General features: G+C 44.0%; 1 protein-coding gene across 3 annotated transcripts in view; it reads left to right on the forward strand.

Moving 5' to 3' along the window:
• PHIP (pleckstrin homology domain interacting protein) overlaps window positions 1-15752 on the forward strand; it is a 339268-nt gene that overhangs the window by 205150 nt on the left and 118366 nt on the right. For all 3 annotated transcript variants that reach the window (XM_050950076.1, XM_050950077.1, XM_050950079.1), the window contains one exon: window positions 2054-2177. In XM_050950076.1, coding sequence (XP_050806033.1) covers window positions 2054-2177 — 124 coding nt within the window. The remainder of the gene's footprint in view (window positions 1-2053; window positions 2178-15752) is intronic.

Here is a 15752-nt window from a genome sequence, read left to right on the forward strand (position 1 = left end):
TCACACATTCAGATGATCCTGGCACCAAGCACGAAACTATCCAGGAGGAAAACTTACTCCTCTAGATTAAAAAGTTTCTCAATTTGGGAAGCCCAGCATGACTTAAACCCAGCACAAGCCCCGATGAGGAGGATTCTAGACCAGTGCTGGAGCTGGTAGGGGAAGCAATGTTATTTGAGTCCCTCTCTGTTTAGCTTGGTCTGTTTAGGTCATTTCTCCAGATCAGGGTGACAAAGGGCAGATCTCAGTAAGTGGTAGCTAGGGGTGGCAGCCATAATGGTGAATCTCGTTCTAGTAGCTTCCATTTGTTCTTTCATCTTTTCCCCCCAAAATCATCTTTGTTAAGGACCTAAAAAGAGAGTGATGGTTTTGTTATCTGTCCACCAGTTAGGCCTAATATATGTTCATCTGGTTGATTCATTTTTGGTTCCACATCTCTGTTTTTAACAAGCATGATTTCAACACAGTCCTTGAGTTGGAGTAATAGGTGTTTTTGTTTAGACTAATTCAGTCTGTCTCCCTTTTGTACTTTTCCCCATCAACATTTATTTGTTATAGGTTATTGTGACATTTTGTGAACTTTTACATACTTTTTACGGTTGAGCTCATAATTAGAGTAAAGTTGTAGGCCCAGTTATCACAACGCTACTTACTGCAATTCTGCACTGTGGGCTCTCATTCAGTTTGATTTAAGGTTCATCAGGCAGCAATATCGATGTATCATGCACTGATTCAGTTGGTTTTGGTCTTCTCTTAACTAGTGGTATCTAGATTTCTTAAACATGCTTATACTTTGGTCAGAGTCCCTGCTCCAGCATGGGATCTCAGTGTCATCTTTCACAGACTTAAGGAGCACCCCTCTGAGCACTTCTTGGAGTGCTCCATCCACTATCTTATTCTGAAAATATTAAGCTTGGTCACCACCATTTCAGACAGAAAAGTCAGCAAGCTTCAGGTACTCATAGCAGAACCTTAATGTATTTCATTTGACAGAGATAAAATGGCAGGGAGAGCTCATGCAAAATTCTTCCACAAGGTGGTTTTGAAATTCCATTTGAATCAATCAATTTACTCTGTGTTTTTCGCAAAGCCATGTTATATACAAGGGGAGAAGAAACTCCACACCTTGGATGTATCTAAAGCCTTTGATACTATGTTGACAGGACCAAATCTTTCAGACAATCTTCATGTCTATTTGTAGCTATAGGTGGCTGCTCGAAAGGTCAAGCCATATCATCCCCAAGACTTTCAAAATGGATAACTGTCTCTCATAGTGCTACCAATTGCTTGATATTCCTCTCCGACTGACAGTTAAGGTTCATTCTGCCAGAGTTCAAGCAGCATCCTCAGCATGTTTCTGGAACGTACCAATATCTGAAATCTGCAAGGCTGCTTTGTGGAACCAGCCCACTCACATTTGTCAGACATACACTTGACTTACTTCTAGATCAAATGCAAACTTTGGGAGACCTGTACTCCAGTCTCTGTTTGACTGATGCAGTTGATATTCCTCATGCCCAGCATACTGAAGAGGATACTGCTTGTCAGTCACCTACAGTGGGAGCCGCACTGACAGATACTCAAAGAAGAGAGCATGTATTTACCCTACAGTAACTGTGATTCTTATAGATGATATAGTCAGTGTGGACCCTATGACCCACCCTCCACCCACACTTTGGGGTCCTAAGCTATCACTGGCTTTGAATTTTGAGGAAGCTGAGGAAGGGTTAGGGCCGCCCCACCCTCTGTGTCCTTGCATGGAACCTAAAGGAAGCACAAGGTGTATGTGTGGCTCTGCCAGACACTACTATTAATATTCCAAGCTTGTGCGAGTGAGAGACACATGCATCTATAATTTGATCCACACTGGCAACATCATCTTGAAGAACTGCAGTTACTGTAGGGTAAGTAACCATTGTTTAACACAAGAACTTGATAATCATCCTATACTACTTCACACATAGAAATCATCAAGAAAAGGATCTCTGACTATAGGACTTTGGCCTAAGCCTGGAAACTCTGAAATTAACATTTCTTAATTTCTTTCTTCCAGTAGACAGGAGGAATGGAGAACAGCAAAGGGAGAAGAAGAAATAAAGATTTATAGATCAGAAGAGAAAAAGAAGCACATTACAAGTCATGTTCCAAGAGAGAACAAAATACCTTCTTTCTCTAAGGTAAATAGTCATCCATATTTTATTACAGAAATTGCCGTAAGACTTACTTTGGTATATTGAGCCCACAGATATCTCCAACTTCTCACTTCAGTTTAAATTAAAACAGGAAACGGGGCATACTATGTTTTTATTTATTTACAGCTATTGAGAGAGTACCTCTCTATTCATGTTATATTATTAAATGGCAAATAACTTTTAACACAGAGTTAGTATTGTCCAGTGACAGCTTATTGCTCTTTCAGAATGTCTGTGTCAGCAAAACTCAGAGATGTGAAAACCAGGAAATAGAGTTAAGGTGCTAAAAACAGAAATCTAGTCTTAACTATATCAGAGCTGTCACTACGCTATAATGTTCTTTACAAGCAATGAGTTGTGTTTCTGGAAGTCCTGTCAAATGGAAATTACTGTAATTATGCATCTTGGTCATGAGGGCATGTATTGCTGTTTGAGGTTGTCACAGATGAATAAGAGTGCATATTGCTTAAGTTGCACAAGTGGAAGAAAACTTTGTCTAACATGTACATCACAATTTTGTGTTTAAAAGTTATGCCTTGAGTAACCTCCAGTCAGATCCCCTATATAAACAGGGATAATAAGTGTGACAAAATATTTTCCATAATAGTACCTCCTCTCATAAGCAGTTCTTTGAGGGATTTTTTAAAATATAGGTCTGATGCATCTGGCAATATCAAAACATTTCTTCATAGTAGACATGAGCAGCAGCAGGACTGTGGGAGTGGGGGTGAGTAGTGGTCTGAGACCCATACATACTAGGGACATATCATTGCTAGACCCTTATGCCTTTTAAAAAAATATATTTTTGAAATAGAGCTTGAAGGGGTGCTTGTATTTTTGAAGGGCCTGTATGACATTTTAAATTAGACTTTCAGTGTCCTGGAACACTTTGTCTGGAGAAATAAAAATTATGCTGTCCCTTAGGGATTTGGAGGCAGTTAGAGCTAGGCAAGGGCCCACCAATGGTTTATCAGAACTCCAAACAGGGAATTAGTAGTTCCCCTTTTACAGACTTCATTTAATTTGCTTGGCTATCACAACACTAGCACCCTTTCCACTCCTTGAGTGGTGAGTAGCAACTCAGAAAGCAGTCAAAGGATTCCTGCTGGTCCTTGTGTTCACATCAGGTCACATCAGAGGTGTGATTAGTCCACAGTCATCCAGAGTTGCATTGGAATACAAGAATTGCCATTCCAGAGCAGACCAGTAGCCCATGTAGTCCAGTGTTCTCTGTCTTACAGTGATCAGTACTAAAGCCTTCAGAGGAAGAGGCAAGCAACCTCATAGTGGGCAATTTTGGAATAACCTTTCCAAAAGGGAGGTTTCTGTGATGGGTTATCCCCACTTCAGGGTGTCACCTGGTATACTGGGGTGCCACTTAACCTGCCTATTCCACCAATCTAGGCTCCTTTACATTATCCTGCTGAACCAGGCCCTCAAACCTCCTCCAGCACACACACAGGTAGTGCCACACCCAACTGCAGAAAGACATAGAAAACTGAAGTCAACTGCATGGGAAGATTCAGTTGGCAATTGCTCAGCACTCAAGCGCGCACACCCTCTGGGTGCAAACCCAAAATTGTCTTGCGTTGCACAGAGAACTATACAGTGTAAGCTCATGAAATTCGACTCCTCCCTCAATGTGGACGAAGATATGCACAGCTTTTTTGCCCCCCAGTTATGAATTCCACAAACTGGTTTAGAGAAAACAGAAACAAGTTTATTAACTACACAAGATTGTAAGAGATACTAAGGGATAGCAGATCAAAGTAGATTACCCAGCAAATAAAAACCGCAATGTAAGCTTAAGACACTAAAGAAACTGGTTACAAATAGTAATATCTCACCCTAAATGTTGTTTTAGGCATTTTTTTCAAAGGCCAGACGCCTTTTTCCAGCCTGGGCTCAGCTCTTCTCACCCTCTTTTGTCCTAATTTCTTAGATGTTTCCAGCAGTCATGCTGATGGAGATTCAGTTAAGAATGAACACTGACTAAGTCACTCCCCTGTCTTAAATGGGTTTTACATATGGTGGGATCCCTTTGTTTTCCACTGTGCCGCCCCCACCTTACCCCCCCCCCCCAAAATACTGGTATTCTGTCATGGAATCCAGTACCAGAAGACTTAATTACATGACCTTGCAGTGTCAGAGCAGCCATGAGCCAAAGGTGGTTGTAGCATCCCAAGAAGCTTCTCAGGAAGGTGGGAGATTAGCATCTTCAAAGTCCTATTGTTCTCCCTAATGGCCCGTCCAGACTGATTGCATTCTGTCCCGTGGACGTTCCCCAGGTGTAAACCCAGTTGTAATTGTTACATAGTCAGTATTCCTAACTTCAGATACAGAAATGATAAATGCATACAAATAGAATAATTATATTCAGAAAATCATAACCTTTCCAGTGATATCTCACAAGTCATCTTGCATAAAATACATCTTAGATATGCTATAATCATAGTATGACAATATTTTTATGAAGAATATGGGGCGTAGTGTGTCAGTTTCTTCTTAGGTTCCTCAGTTAGAGGTTGCCTTGAATCAGAAGGATCCGTATCCTGTTTTTGTATTTTTTTTATCCTTGTATTTGTTCAGTCCCCTTTGAAATCCCGCTTGACTTGTGCTATTGACCTTTGCTCTTTCTTCAGTCCCCCTGTTACAGTGGGTTGCAGGTATCCACCTGTCCTTCATTCATCTCAGTATCTGAGGTAACTATGATATGTCAATGAGTATGAGGATAAGGAATTGGTCAGGTGGCCTCCCCTTGTCCAGGTAAAATATTTCCAGAGATGGGCTGGTAAGGTACCCACTCACAGGGAGGTTGCTGATGACTTATGTACATCCGCAACAATCACCCTAGTGGTGTTGAAGTTCACATCAAGCAAATGATCTCTCTCTATCATATTCTCAGATTTATGTAAATCCCTCCAAAATTAGGTACTCATTGTTTTATGGAATCTCTGAAAAGAAGATTGGTATCCTTTTCATGCCCTCTTCCCCTCAAACTGCTCCTATCCTTAGCTCTACTAAATTCTAGGCTGGTAAAAAGGATAGTAAAGTGTAGGTATAATTGCTGAGGGGCTTTGAAATTATTAGGTCTCGGGTGTGTTACAAGACAAGCTTCCGAAGAAAGATTCATTTGAGACTATATGCATTTTCAAAGATCTTGTTACTATTCTGTAATGGTTCTTATTAGAGAGACAACGTGGGTGAGATAATTGTGACAGATTCCCCCAGGATGCCACCTGGAACTGGGGTACCACTGATCCCTCTCACTCACCAGCCTGGGTTCCCTCTCACACCGTGCTGCTGTGAAAGCTGCAGACTCGTGCTCATGCAGTGGTATGTCAGACACTGCCAGTCCTTTGCCTTCTTAGTTCCTTTTTACCATCTGTGGTGGTAAGTCAGAGTGTCTTTCTTGCTTAGCAAGAACTAGCAGTTTCTCTTTTTGAACTTCATGCCTTAGGGCCTTTGTACATAGTTTGCATTTGATAGCGGTAAGTAGTTAAGTGTGTTTTAGTTAGTAGTTAGGGACCCAGTGGGGACTTTGCCAGTCTCCTGGGTTTAAGTCCTGCTCAGAATGCAACAGGCCTATGCTTCTGAGTGACCCCCATAGCAGCTTTCTTAAATGCTTGGGGGAGTCACAGGTTAAGGAGAGGTGCCAGATCTGCAAAAACGTTTGGCCCTGCACTCAAAAGGAGTGGATATCCACTTTAGGACTCTCCTGATGAAGTCTGCCCTCCACCCAACATCTGAGCCATCCAGAACGCACCAAGCACCTTGGCCTCCTTGCATAGCACACTGCTGGCACCCAGCTGCTCATGGCACTGTTCGCCATCGCCAGTGCTGAAGAAGGCCAAGAAGCGCTCCCCAGTACCCAGCAAGAAGGTCTAGGGATCATCTTCCAAGGGACACGGGTCTGGCCCCGGGCTACTCCAGAGCCATGCAATTGTGCCTTTCCAGTTGGTGCTCTCAGCCCTCTAAAAGATCTGCCACCGACTCTTGGGAGTGGTTTGAGACCCACAGCCCTGCCTTGACCGTTGTCATCCCAGGCTCTGCAGGTGCAGAGAGAGCTCAGGTCTCCATGTGCTCCAATGACGACCTCGGTGCAGTAGGACCCGGCTAAGTCTCCCCAGGAGGAGAAGCCCACCATTAAGACACCTCAGGGGAAAGGGAAACACTTCTGGTCACCGGACAGAAGACATTGATCTTCTCCACCATGTTGGGAATCCCGGGCCAGGTCCCAGTCTCATCATTGGTCGGCCAGGCTGACATACAGATCCCCTTGGCACTACTCAGTGGCACAGGGTTGATGCTCTCCCTACTATTCACAGCACAGTTCATTCCCACGCCAGTCGTCCTCTAGGCATCAGTCCTGATCGCCAGAGCAGTGGAAAGATTCCCTATCTCGACACTAGTCTCCGTTCTGCTCTCCCCAGTACGGTCACTTGTCAGTTATACCTGGTCAGCAGTTGCCGGTAGCCACGACCGGTTATAGATTCATAGATTCTAGGACTGGAAGGGACCTCGAGAGGTCATCGAGTCCAGTCCCCTGTCCGCATGGCAGGACCCAATACTGTCTAGACCATCCCTAATAGACATTTACCTAACCTACTCTTAAATATCTCCAGAGATGAAGATTCCACAACCTCCCTAGGCAATTTATTCCAGTGTTTAACCATTGCTGCTTGTTCTGTCCTTAGAGGCTAAAGTGAAAAAGTTTTCTCCCTCCTCCTTATGACACCCTTTTAGATACCTGAAAACTGCTATTATTTCCCCTCTGTCTTCTCTTTTTCAAACTAAACAAACCCAATTCTTTCAAAAAAAAAGAACAGGAGTACTTGTGGCACCTTAGAGACTAACAAATTTATTTGAGCATAAGCTTTCATGGGCTACAGCCCACTTCATCGGATGCATGCAGTGGAAAATACAGCAGGAAGATATATACAGACTAACATGGCTGCTTCTCTGAAACCAATTCTTTCAGCCTTCCTTCATAGGTCATGTTCTCAAGACTTTAATCGTTCTTATTGCTCTTCTCTGGACCCTCTCCAGCAAACTCTGGCTTCGATGGCTCCTCCCTGGTCGTCGGAAGGTGGTTCCTCCAATATAGAGGGCCAGTTCAGCCCATCGCCCAGGTCCCATCGTCGTGATTGAACACCGGAGCCTACTCTGCCATCTGTGGCACTGCAGAGGCAGCACAGCCAGTGGCCAGTGCATTGGCCTTATTGGAGTGCGTGGGTCGTACCAATTGTGACAATGCCTCTTTCGCAGCACATCTCGGTGACTGCATTGGAGCAGTGGTTGGCGGCCCCACCTGCACCTGTACCAGAAACCCATTCTGAGGTCGAGGTGGAGGAACCTATGCCCACCCCTTAGTCTCCTTCTCTCACGATGGTCAAGACTCCAGCACTTCCACCAGCGGTCCAGTCTTCCTCATCATCCCTGGATGAAGCAGTTGTGGAACCTTTCCAGAGCTAGACCACCGAATGACTTTAAGGAGCATCAAGCCCTTCTCCAGTGCATGGCTGAGAACTTGGGGCTCTAGGTGCAGGAGATGGCAGAGCAGGTAGCTGGTAAACTACTGATATACGAACTTAAATGTCATAAATTTCTAGAAGGTACTGTCACTTTCAACCAAAGTTCTCATCACTAGATATTCCCAAAGTATATGCACTAGTGCACAGTATTTGTACTTTAAACAAGCAAGTTGTTCTATGTGCTATGAATATTTAAGAAGACTCAAATAGAAAAAAATATATAGAACTAGTCGAGAAAAAATAAACAGTACAAAAATAGATTTTAAAATGCTTTCCTTCTTCTCTTTTCTGAAGCACCTATTCACATTATAAAAATGCATTAAAATAATAATGAAGAGGTGGAGGTAAGTTTTTTAAAATATTTTATTTTTCAACAGATATTTCAGAGGCTATGAAAGAGGAGGATCAGGTAGGTTTGTATGTAATGTTTTGGGTTACAACATAAAATATTTCACAAAGAAACATTAATAAAATTGGTACAGGGAAAGGCCATAATGCATTTTTGGCATCAGTTGAGGAGGAATCTAAATACAAATATAGTCATAGGGCTTGTGTACATAGAGAAATTACTTACAAAGTAGAGTAATTATTCCAGAATAGTGTGTTCACATAGGGAAATTATACCAGCATACCTGTAGCCCAAAGAGTTCCGTAGTCACTCTTTGTCAGAACTGAGGGAACACCAAATCTTACCCCTGTCTATTTATATTTTGGTTTTGAATTTGATCTAGTAGAAAGAGGCCTAGCATCATTATCATACGTGTTCTCCTTCAACGAAATCTACAGCTTGGCTGGAAATGAAGTAGACGTACCCATACTAAAGTTAGATTATATTGTCCTCCTTTTGATCTGGTTAATATATAAAAATGCATATACCTGATTCCTCTGAAGGGCTAATGGAGTTTCATTTAACCTGAAGAATATTTAATACTGTTAATGAAGTATGCCAAGGAAAGAATACAACTTGACCTGCAGAGTCCAGGATGATTTTTAACAGTTATCAGTTAGAAGATAGGGATTATTATAACCAGCTGTTTGCATCCCGTATAGACGTCCCAATGCCATCACTTCAGCAAACTGATGAACACATACTCCCGGTTCTCATTAGTGAAGTCTGCCACACAGTCCATCAAATGAAAGAGGGGAAGGTTCCAGGTAACGACAGTCTGATAGCAGAAGTGCTTAATGCAATAGGTCAGGAACTTTGTAAAGCTCTCACCCAAAGGTTTAGCTGCTACCTGGAAATCTAGACGGTACCATCCAGCTGGAAAGAGTCCAATACCATCTTGTTGCCTAAGAAAGGTGATTGAGAAAATCTAAAGAACTATCGCCTGATCTGCCTGCTTTCACATGTCTATAAATTGTTCACGAAAATAATAACAAAGCAACTATCGCGAAACCTGGATGAACACCAAGCTAGAGAACAGGCCAGCTTTCGAAGGAATTATAGCATGATAGACCACCTCTTCACTCTAAACCAACTACTAGAGCGTTCAAGGGAATATAAATTCCCTTTGTGCATTGCCTTCATGGACTATGAGAAGGCATTCGACAGTATAGAGACTAACGCTATGCTTGAAGCTCTTTCAGAACAGGGCATCAGTGCGAAATATATCACATTACTAAAGGAAGCGAACTCTGGCTGTAGCACGGACATATCGCTGTTTGATACTCCCCTCTGGATCCCCATTGAGAGAGGTCTGAAACAAAGATATACAGTTTCACCAAAATTATTCACAGCCTGTCTTGAATTGGTTTTTCGATGAGCAGACTTGAAAGATGGGATTAATATCAACGACAAGTGGCTAAACTGTCTCAGGTTTGCAGATGATATAGTGCTGATAGCGAAAATACAGCCCAGCCCGAGAGAATACTTAAATAACTGAACGTGAAAAGTAGTCAAGTCAGGTTAAAAATTAATTGGTCGAAAATGAAATACATGAGATCAGGTGTTCTTCCAAGAACCTAAATAACTCTTGGAGGAGAGCAGATCCAAGAGGTTGATGAATACATTTATTTGGGTCAGGAAGTCAACGTGTGCCATGATCAGAAAGGCGAACTGTCATGCAGAAAAAAACCTGGATGGTGTGCATTTAGTGACAACAAGGACATCCTCCAAGGAAAGATGAGCAAAACAACTCATGCGAATCTTTTCAACTCGACCATGCTTCCAACGATGTTATATGGCAGTGAAACATGGTCATTGACAAAGATTGAGGAACATCAACTGACAGCAAGGCGATAGAACGAACATTTTTGGGCGTTTCGCTCCGCAGTCACATCCCCAACAAAATAGTTACGCAATGGTCTGGAGTGTGAGACATTGTTGAAAGCAGGCTCAGCAAAATGTGGTGGGCGGGACATGTGGCCCGACTCAGCGACAACAGATGGACCGCAGCTATATCCGAGTGGTATCCGTGAGAACAGAAACAGCCACGCGGTCAGCCTCCAAAGAGATGAGATGGTTTCCTAACAAGGAGATACTGACAAGCATGACAAAGGGTAGCCAGAACGAGAAAAGATTAGAAGATGTTGTCTCAGTCTCAACTGATGAAGCACCAGCAGTCTACTCAGTCTATGCCAGGTGCCTCATGTGGCCCTCAGAGGTCTTCCATGCGGCGCGCCAAGCTCCCTACATGCCTCCCGCCCAGTTAGTTCCTGTCAGTGTCAAAATTCCCCTCCGTCCCCCCCAAGTTATTTTGTATGGCAGCTAAGTTCCCCCCCAGCTGCTCCCCAATGTTTGGGGCTAGGTCTCTCCCCTGGCCCTGCTTGCCACCCCCACACGCCTTCCCCCAAGTGTCCCCCAGCCTCACTTGCTGCCCCTTCACTGCCTGGAGCCTGCTGCTCATGCTGTTTCCATTCAGCTCTGCTGGCTTCCGGCATCACTTGCTGCCACAGGGTCCTAGTGTCCCCCTCCGCTTGTGCCAGGGCAGGCTTCCCTTCCCCTGCCCTAGTCCTGAGCCTCTCCAATGCCCCGAGGCTCACTGATGAACTTTTGAAACCAACCTTGAGATTAGTTTCATCTCAGGATATCAAACCTAAAACTGATGCTCTGGTTGATGCAAAATGCTGCCAGCTAAGTGGCCAAAAATGAAATGACTGTCAAAATTAGCAGTGACTTTTTACATTACAGTTAAAGAAGTTAATAAAAAAGTTAATAAATTAACTTTTAATAGCATACTATATTTTAGTACTATACTACTATATTGCTCTTTTTTTTTCTGCCTACTTCCATGTGCTTCCCGCTGCCAAACAGCTGTTGGTGGTGCTTAGCACTTTCTAGGAGGGAGGGGGGAGTAGCGGGGAGGAGGTGGAGAAGAGACAGGGCAAGGGCGGGGCCTCACGGAAGGGGTGGAGTGGGGGCGGGGCCAGGGGCAGCGAGTGGGGGTGTTAGTGATGCGGTCCTTGTGTCAATGCACTAGTCCTCATGTGGCCCTCGTGGTCATTTGAGTTTGAGACCCCTGGTCTACGCAATTAGAATAAACCTCTTTTTACCTATAAATGAGTACATTTTTTTTTTATGGAATTAGTAAGACCCAGTAAATATAGAACCCCATAGTGCCATTTTTGTCCCTTTTCAAATAGAGTTGCACTTCAGATTGATTTTTTTTTCAATCATATGTCAGTGTCTTGAGGAGTAACATCAAGGAAGGTTCTTAATTAAAGCTTACTGGTTCAAATAATTCATTGGGGTGTAAGATTATTCATACCTCCAGCTCTCTGAACTTCCATGAAACTGTTGGGCTCTTGTTTGAGTGATGTCCCTGTGGATGCTGCACTTCAGATGATTGTACATCCTTTAACGTCTAGTTGGAGAATTTCGACAGCAGTACTCGGTTTGGCTGCACATGTGCTCTGCTCTCTCCATCTCGCACCTGTAGCGGTGGTTAACTAGCGCTGTGCAGCCAACCCCCCCTTCAGTTCGTTCTCAGCTGCCCTTGGTCCAAGTCAGAGCTCCGGCAGTGTCTCTGCACGACTTACCCTTAGATATTGGATTAGCAGTATAGTGTAGTAGTTAGACTTTCTTTTCCCTTTGTTTTTCTCCTCATTTAAAAAAAATAGTTTTAATTTTATGTTTTCATCCGAGAATGCATGGGTCTCTGGCTTTAAACGTTGCCTCTTCTGCTGAGAGGCAATTCCAGTCTGACGGACATTCCCAGCGTGTCTGCTCATTGGGGAAATGCATCTACCTCAGAAGTGCTCCCATTGCCACAACCTTAAGGCCTGTGCCAGGAAAGCATGGGACCTTAAACTTAAACTAATCCTTATGGAGAAGTCTCTCCTCCTGGCCTCTGACCCAGGACTGTGAACTCCTCCCGGTCACCTACCTTGGCTCCCAACAGACCTCCCTCACTGACTCTGCACGGGAGGGACCTGTCTCCCAGAAAAAGGGTGGAGACCTACCACTTTTCCTACAAAGGGATCCTCAAAAAAGAAGTGATCGCCAACTCTCTCCACATCATCAGTACCAGCCATGCCACGGCTAAGTACCTATGAGTTGGCAGGCTTGTCTGGTACCCCTGGTACTGCTAAAGCCAAAGGTCCTAACTGGGCAAACTCTCAGAAGGAAGCAAAGACAAGATTGCCCCTTCTACCACAGCATGGACTGCAGCAGTGAAACACTCGGTACCCAGCACCTCTGCAGTGCCTCAGCTTACGGTGCCATCTTATGGCTCTCTTGTGCGTAGCACAGAGACACCGGTAACGACATCTACTTTGTCTCCTTTAGTATATGCACCCTCAGCACCTATCTTTTCAGCATCGCAACCACTCCGAGTACCACAACAATTCCTGCAGATGCCATCTTCAGTGCTGAGATCTCTTGGAACGCAGCTATTTCTCTGACATAAGGACTTATTAGATACTGCAGCCCTGGAATCACTTCTTCTAGATATCGATGCAGTGTCAGTACATTCATCACTGACACCAAAAAACAGATCTGCCCCTCCTTTTTTAATCGAGGAGGACAATGAGGAGGGAGATGTTTATTTCTCACAACACTCTTCACCCATCCACGGAATCATCAAACCAGCTCTACATGAACAGCCAGGACACTATTCCAGAGCCGGCTTCCAGGGGTGGTAATGGACATCCATGGATGTCTCCACTAATGTCTCCAAAATTGCCCTTCCCATAAATGAGGCACTCATGGCTCCCGCCAAGACCGTTTGGTAGACACTTGCAACAAATCCCCTTACATGTAAAAGGGCAGATATGAAGTATTACATCCCATTGAAGGACCTAGAATTTTTATTTTTACACCCCCAGCCAAACTCATTGGTGGTAGAGGTAGTCAACGAGCAGGGCAAGCAACACCATTTGAGGATCACCCTGTATGGTAAAGAGTGGGAAATACTGGATATTTTTCATAACAAGGCCTGTTCATCAGCAACATTGCAGTTCAGAATAGCCAGGTATGAAGCCTTGATGGCAAAAACAATCACGCAAATTACTCCAAACTGTCAGAATTTATTGGCTTCATCCCTGAAGACAAAAAAGATCAATTTAGGTCAGTTATCTCTGAAGGCCATCTCATGGCAAGAACAGCTCTGCAGGCATCCTTAAACTCAGCAGACATGACAGCAAGATCCATTTCAATCTCCGTGGTGATGTGATGGGCCTTTTGGCTCTCCTTGTCTGGATTCCCAAAGGAGGTGCAATCCACCATAGAGGATCTCCCCTTTGAAGGTCTAAAGTTATTTGCAGATAAGAATGATGAGTCCCTCCACATGTTGAAAGGCTCTGGAGTGACTCTTCAGTCTTTAGGCATCTACATTCCTGCATAAAAACAAGGCAGATGTTATCCATCACAGTGCTCAAGACCAGAGTCTTATTAGGCCACGTCCACACTACAGAGTAAAATCAAAATTAATAAAATCGATTTTATAAAACAGGTTTTATAAAATCGATTTTACGCGTCCACACTAGGGCACATTACTTCGGTGGTGTGCGTCCATGGTCCCAGGCTACCATCGATTTCCGGAGCGGTGCACTCTGGGTAGCTCAGTAAAAGAATGGGACCAATAACTTCGATTTCCGTCCACACTAACCCTTAATCAATATAGTAATATCGATTTTAAGGTTACTCTTGTTGAGCAGGAGTACAGAAATCGATTTTAAGACTCCTTAAAATCGAATTTAAGTGTCTTGTAGTGTGGACGGGTACAGCGTTAAATCGATTTAACGCTGTTTAAATCGATTTAACGCCGTAGTGTGGACCAGGCCTTACACATACCCACAGAGGAAATACAATACCCAGAGGCAGAAGCAGACATCCACAAGATGTAAACCACTCCCATCTCAGCCTCCTATGTCACAACAACCTGTATCGAAACATCACATTTGAGCGTTTGATCAGGGGCCCGAGAGACCTCCCCCAACTCCTGTTTCTAAAACTACTTTCTACCAACCATCCCTTTAGCGACCATTTGACACCATTCTACCCAGCATGGCAAATTATTACTTCTGACAAATGAGTGCTGGAAATTATCACCACTGATTATTCCATCCAGTTCACCTCCATTTCCCCCCACCCAATCCCCCTTCAGGGACTCCTCTCACAAGCTTACCTTCTGAGACAGGAAGTAGACCATCTCCTGCGATTGGGTGCAGTAGAGCCAGTACTGGTATAATACAGAGGGAAGGGATTTTATTCCCATTATTTCTAAACCCAGAAAAATACCAGGGGTTGGAATCCCGTTCTCAATTTGAGAAACCTAAACAAATTCATTAAAACAACGGTTTAGGATGGTTACTTTAGCAACAATAATCCCAACACTGAAATGAGGGGACTGATTTTTGGCCTTCGACCTGCAATTCTCATACTTCCACATTGCCATACATCCACTGCACAGGTGGTTCCTCCAGTTTGTTTTGGGACAAGATCACTGTCAGTACAAGGTACTGCCTTTTGGCCTTTCCAGGCCCTCCTCTGGAATCAGCAGTGCACATAAACATAGTGGAACTGCAAGCAGTTCACAACGCATCTGCACACTTTTTGCCCATGATCAAAACCAAAACCCATACAGATCCTGATGGACAACGTCTCTATATAAAAAAATAGGGAGGAGCGAGGTCATACTCCCTCTGCACTGAGGCATCAAGACTGAGGAACTGGTCAATATCACCATATCAGCCTTCTACCTACCAGGATGTCAGTACACCACAGCAGACATATTAAGCCGAAAGTTCTCCCACAATCATGAGTGGTAAATAAATACCTCTGTGATATAAGACACAGTCTGACAATGGGGATTTCCCACCATAGATCTATTTGCCATAAGTCAGAACACCTAGCATTTGTTCCAGAGCAGAGTTGGGGCTAGGATTTATGGGTGCTGCCTTCCTCCTCAGATGGTATGCTCTTCTCCTTTACACTTTCCCTCCTACCCCGTTGTTGTCCAGGCTCATACAAAAGATTAAGATCGACCAATCCAAGGTCATCTTGATAGCTCTCACATGGCACAGACAAACTTGATTCCTATACCTGAAGCAGATGTCGGTATGTTCACAGCACATTTTTCCACATGGTGTGTCACAAGATACATGCCAGGTCTTGCACCCGAACCTGGAGGTACTCCACCTGAGAGCCTGGCTCCACCAAGGTTCCAAGATGAGGAGATGACCTGCTCAGAAGAGGAGAAGAATGTCTTGCTAAACAGCAGATGGTCAACTACACGCTCAGCCTGCCTCCCCAAATGAAAGAGATTCCATACATGGTGCCAGAACAAACAAATCAGAAACACCACCTCTACTCCATCACTAGTCCTGGACTATATACATCAAATAAAAAAATTGGATCTTTCATTAGCTTCTCCAAGGGGAAAATGGTCTAGATTCAGAGCTAACCAGTGCAGGGATGAGATATCCACAGGACTGTCTGGTCCTCCTGAACATGACTCACTGCCAAAGTAGTTTGGTGTGGACTAGAACATTAATGGTCATCTCCTCCTGTTTGCAGGTCATTGGCCTTAAATCATCTCTGACAATTGAGTTATAGAGATTATCCAGAGAGAGGGATCCGCTC

The sequence above is a fragment of the Gopherus flavomarginatus genome, chromosome 4 (assembly GCF_025201925.1).
Source record: "Gopherus flavomarginatus isolate rGopFla2 chromosome 4, rGopFla2.mat.asm, whole genome shotgun sequence".
Taxonomy (NCBI): Eukaryota; Metazoa; Chordata; order Testudines; family Testudinidae; genus Gopherus; species Gopherus flavomarginatus.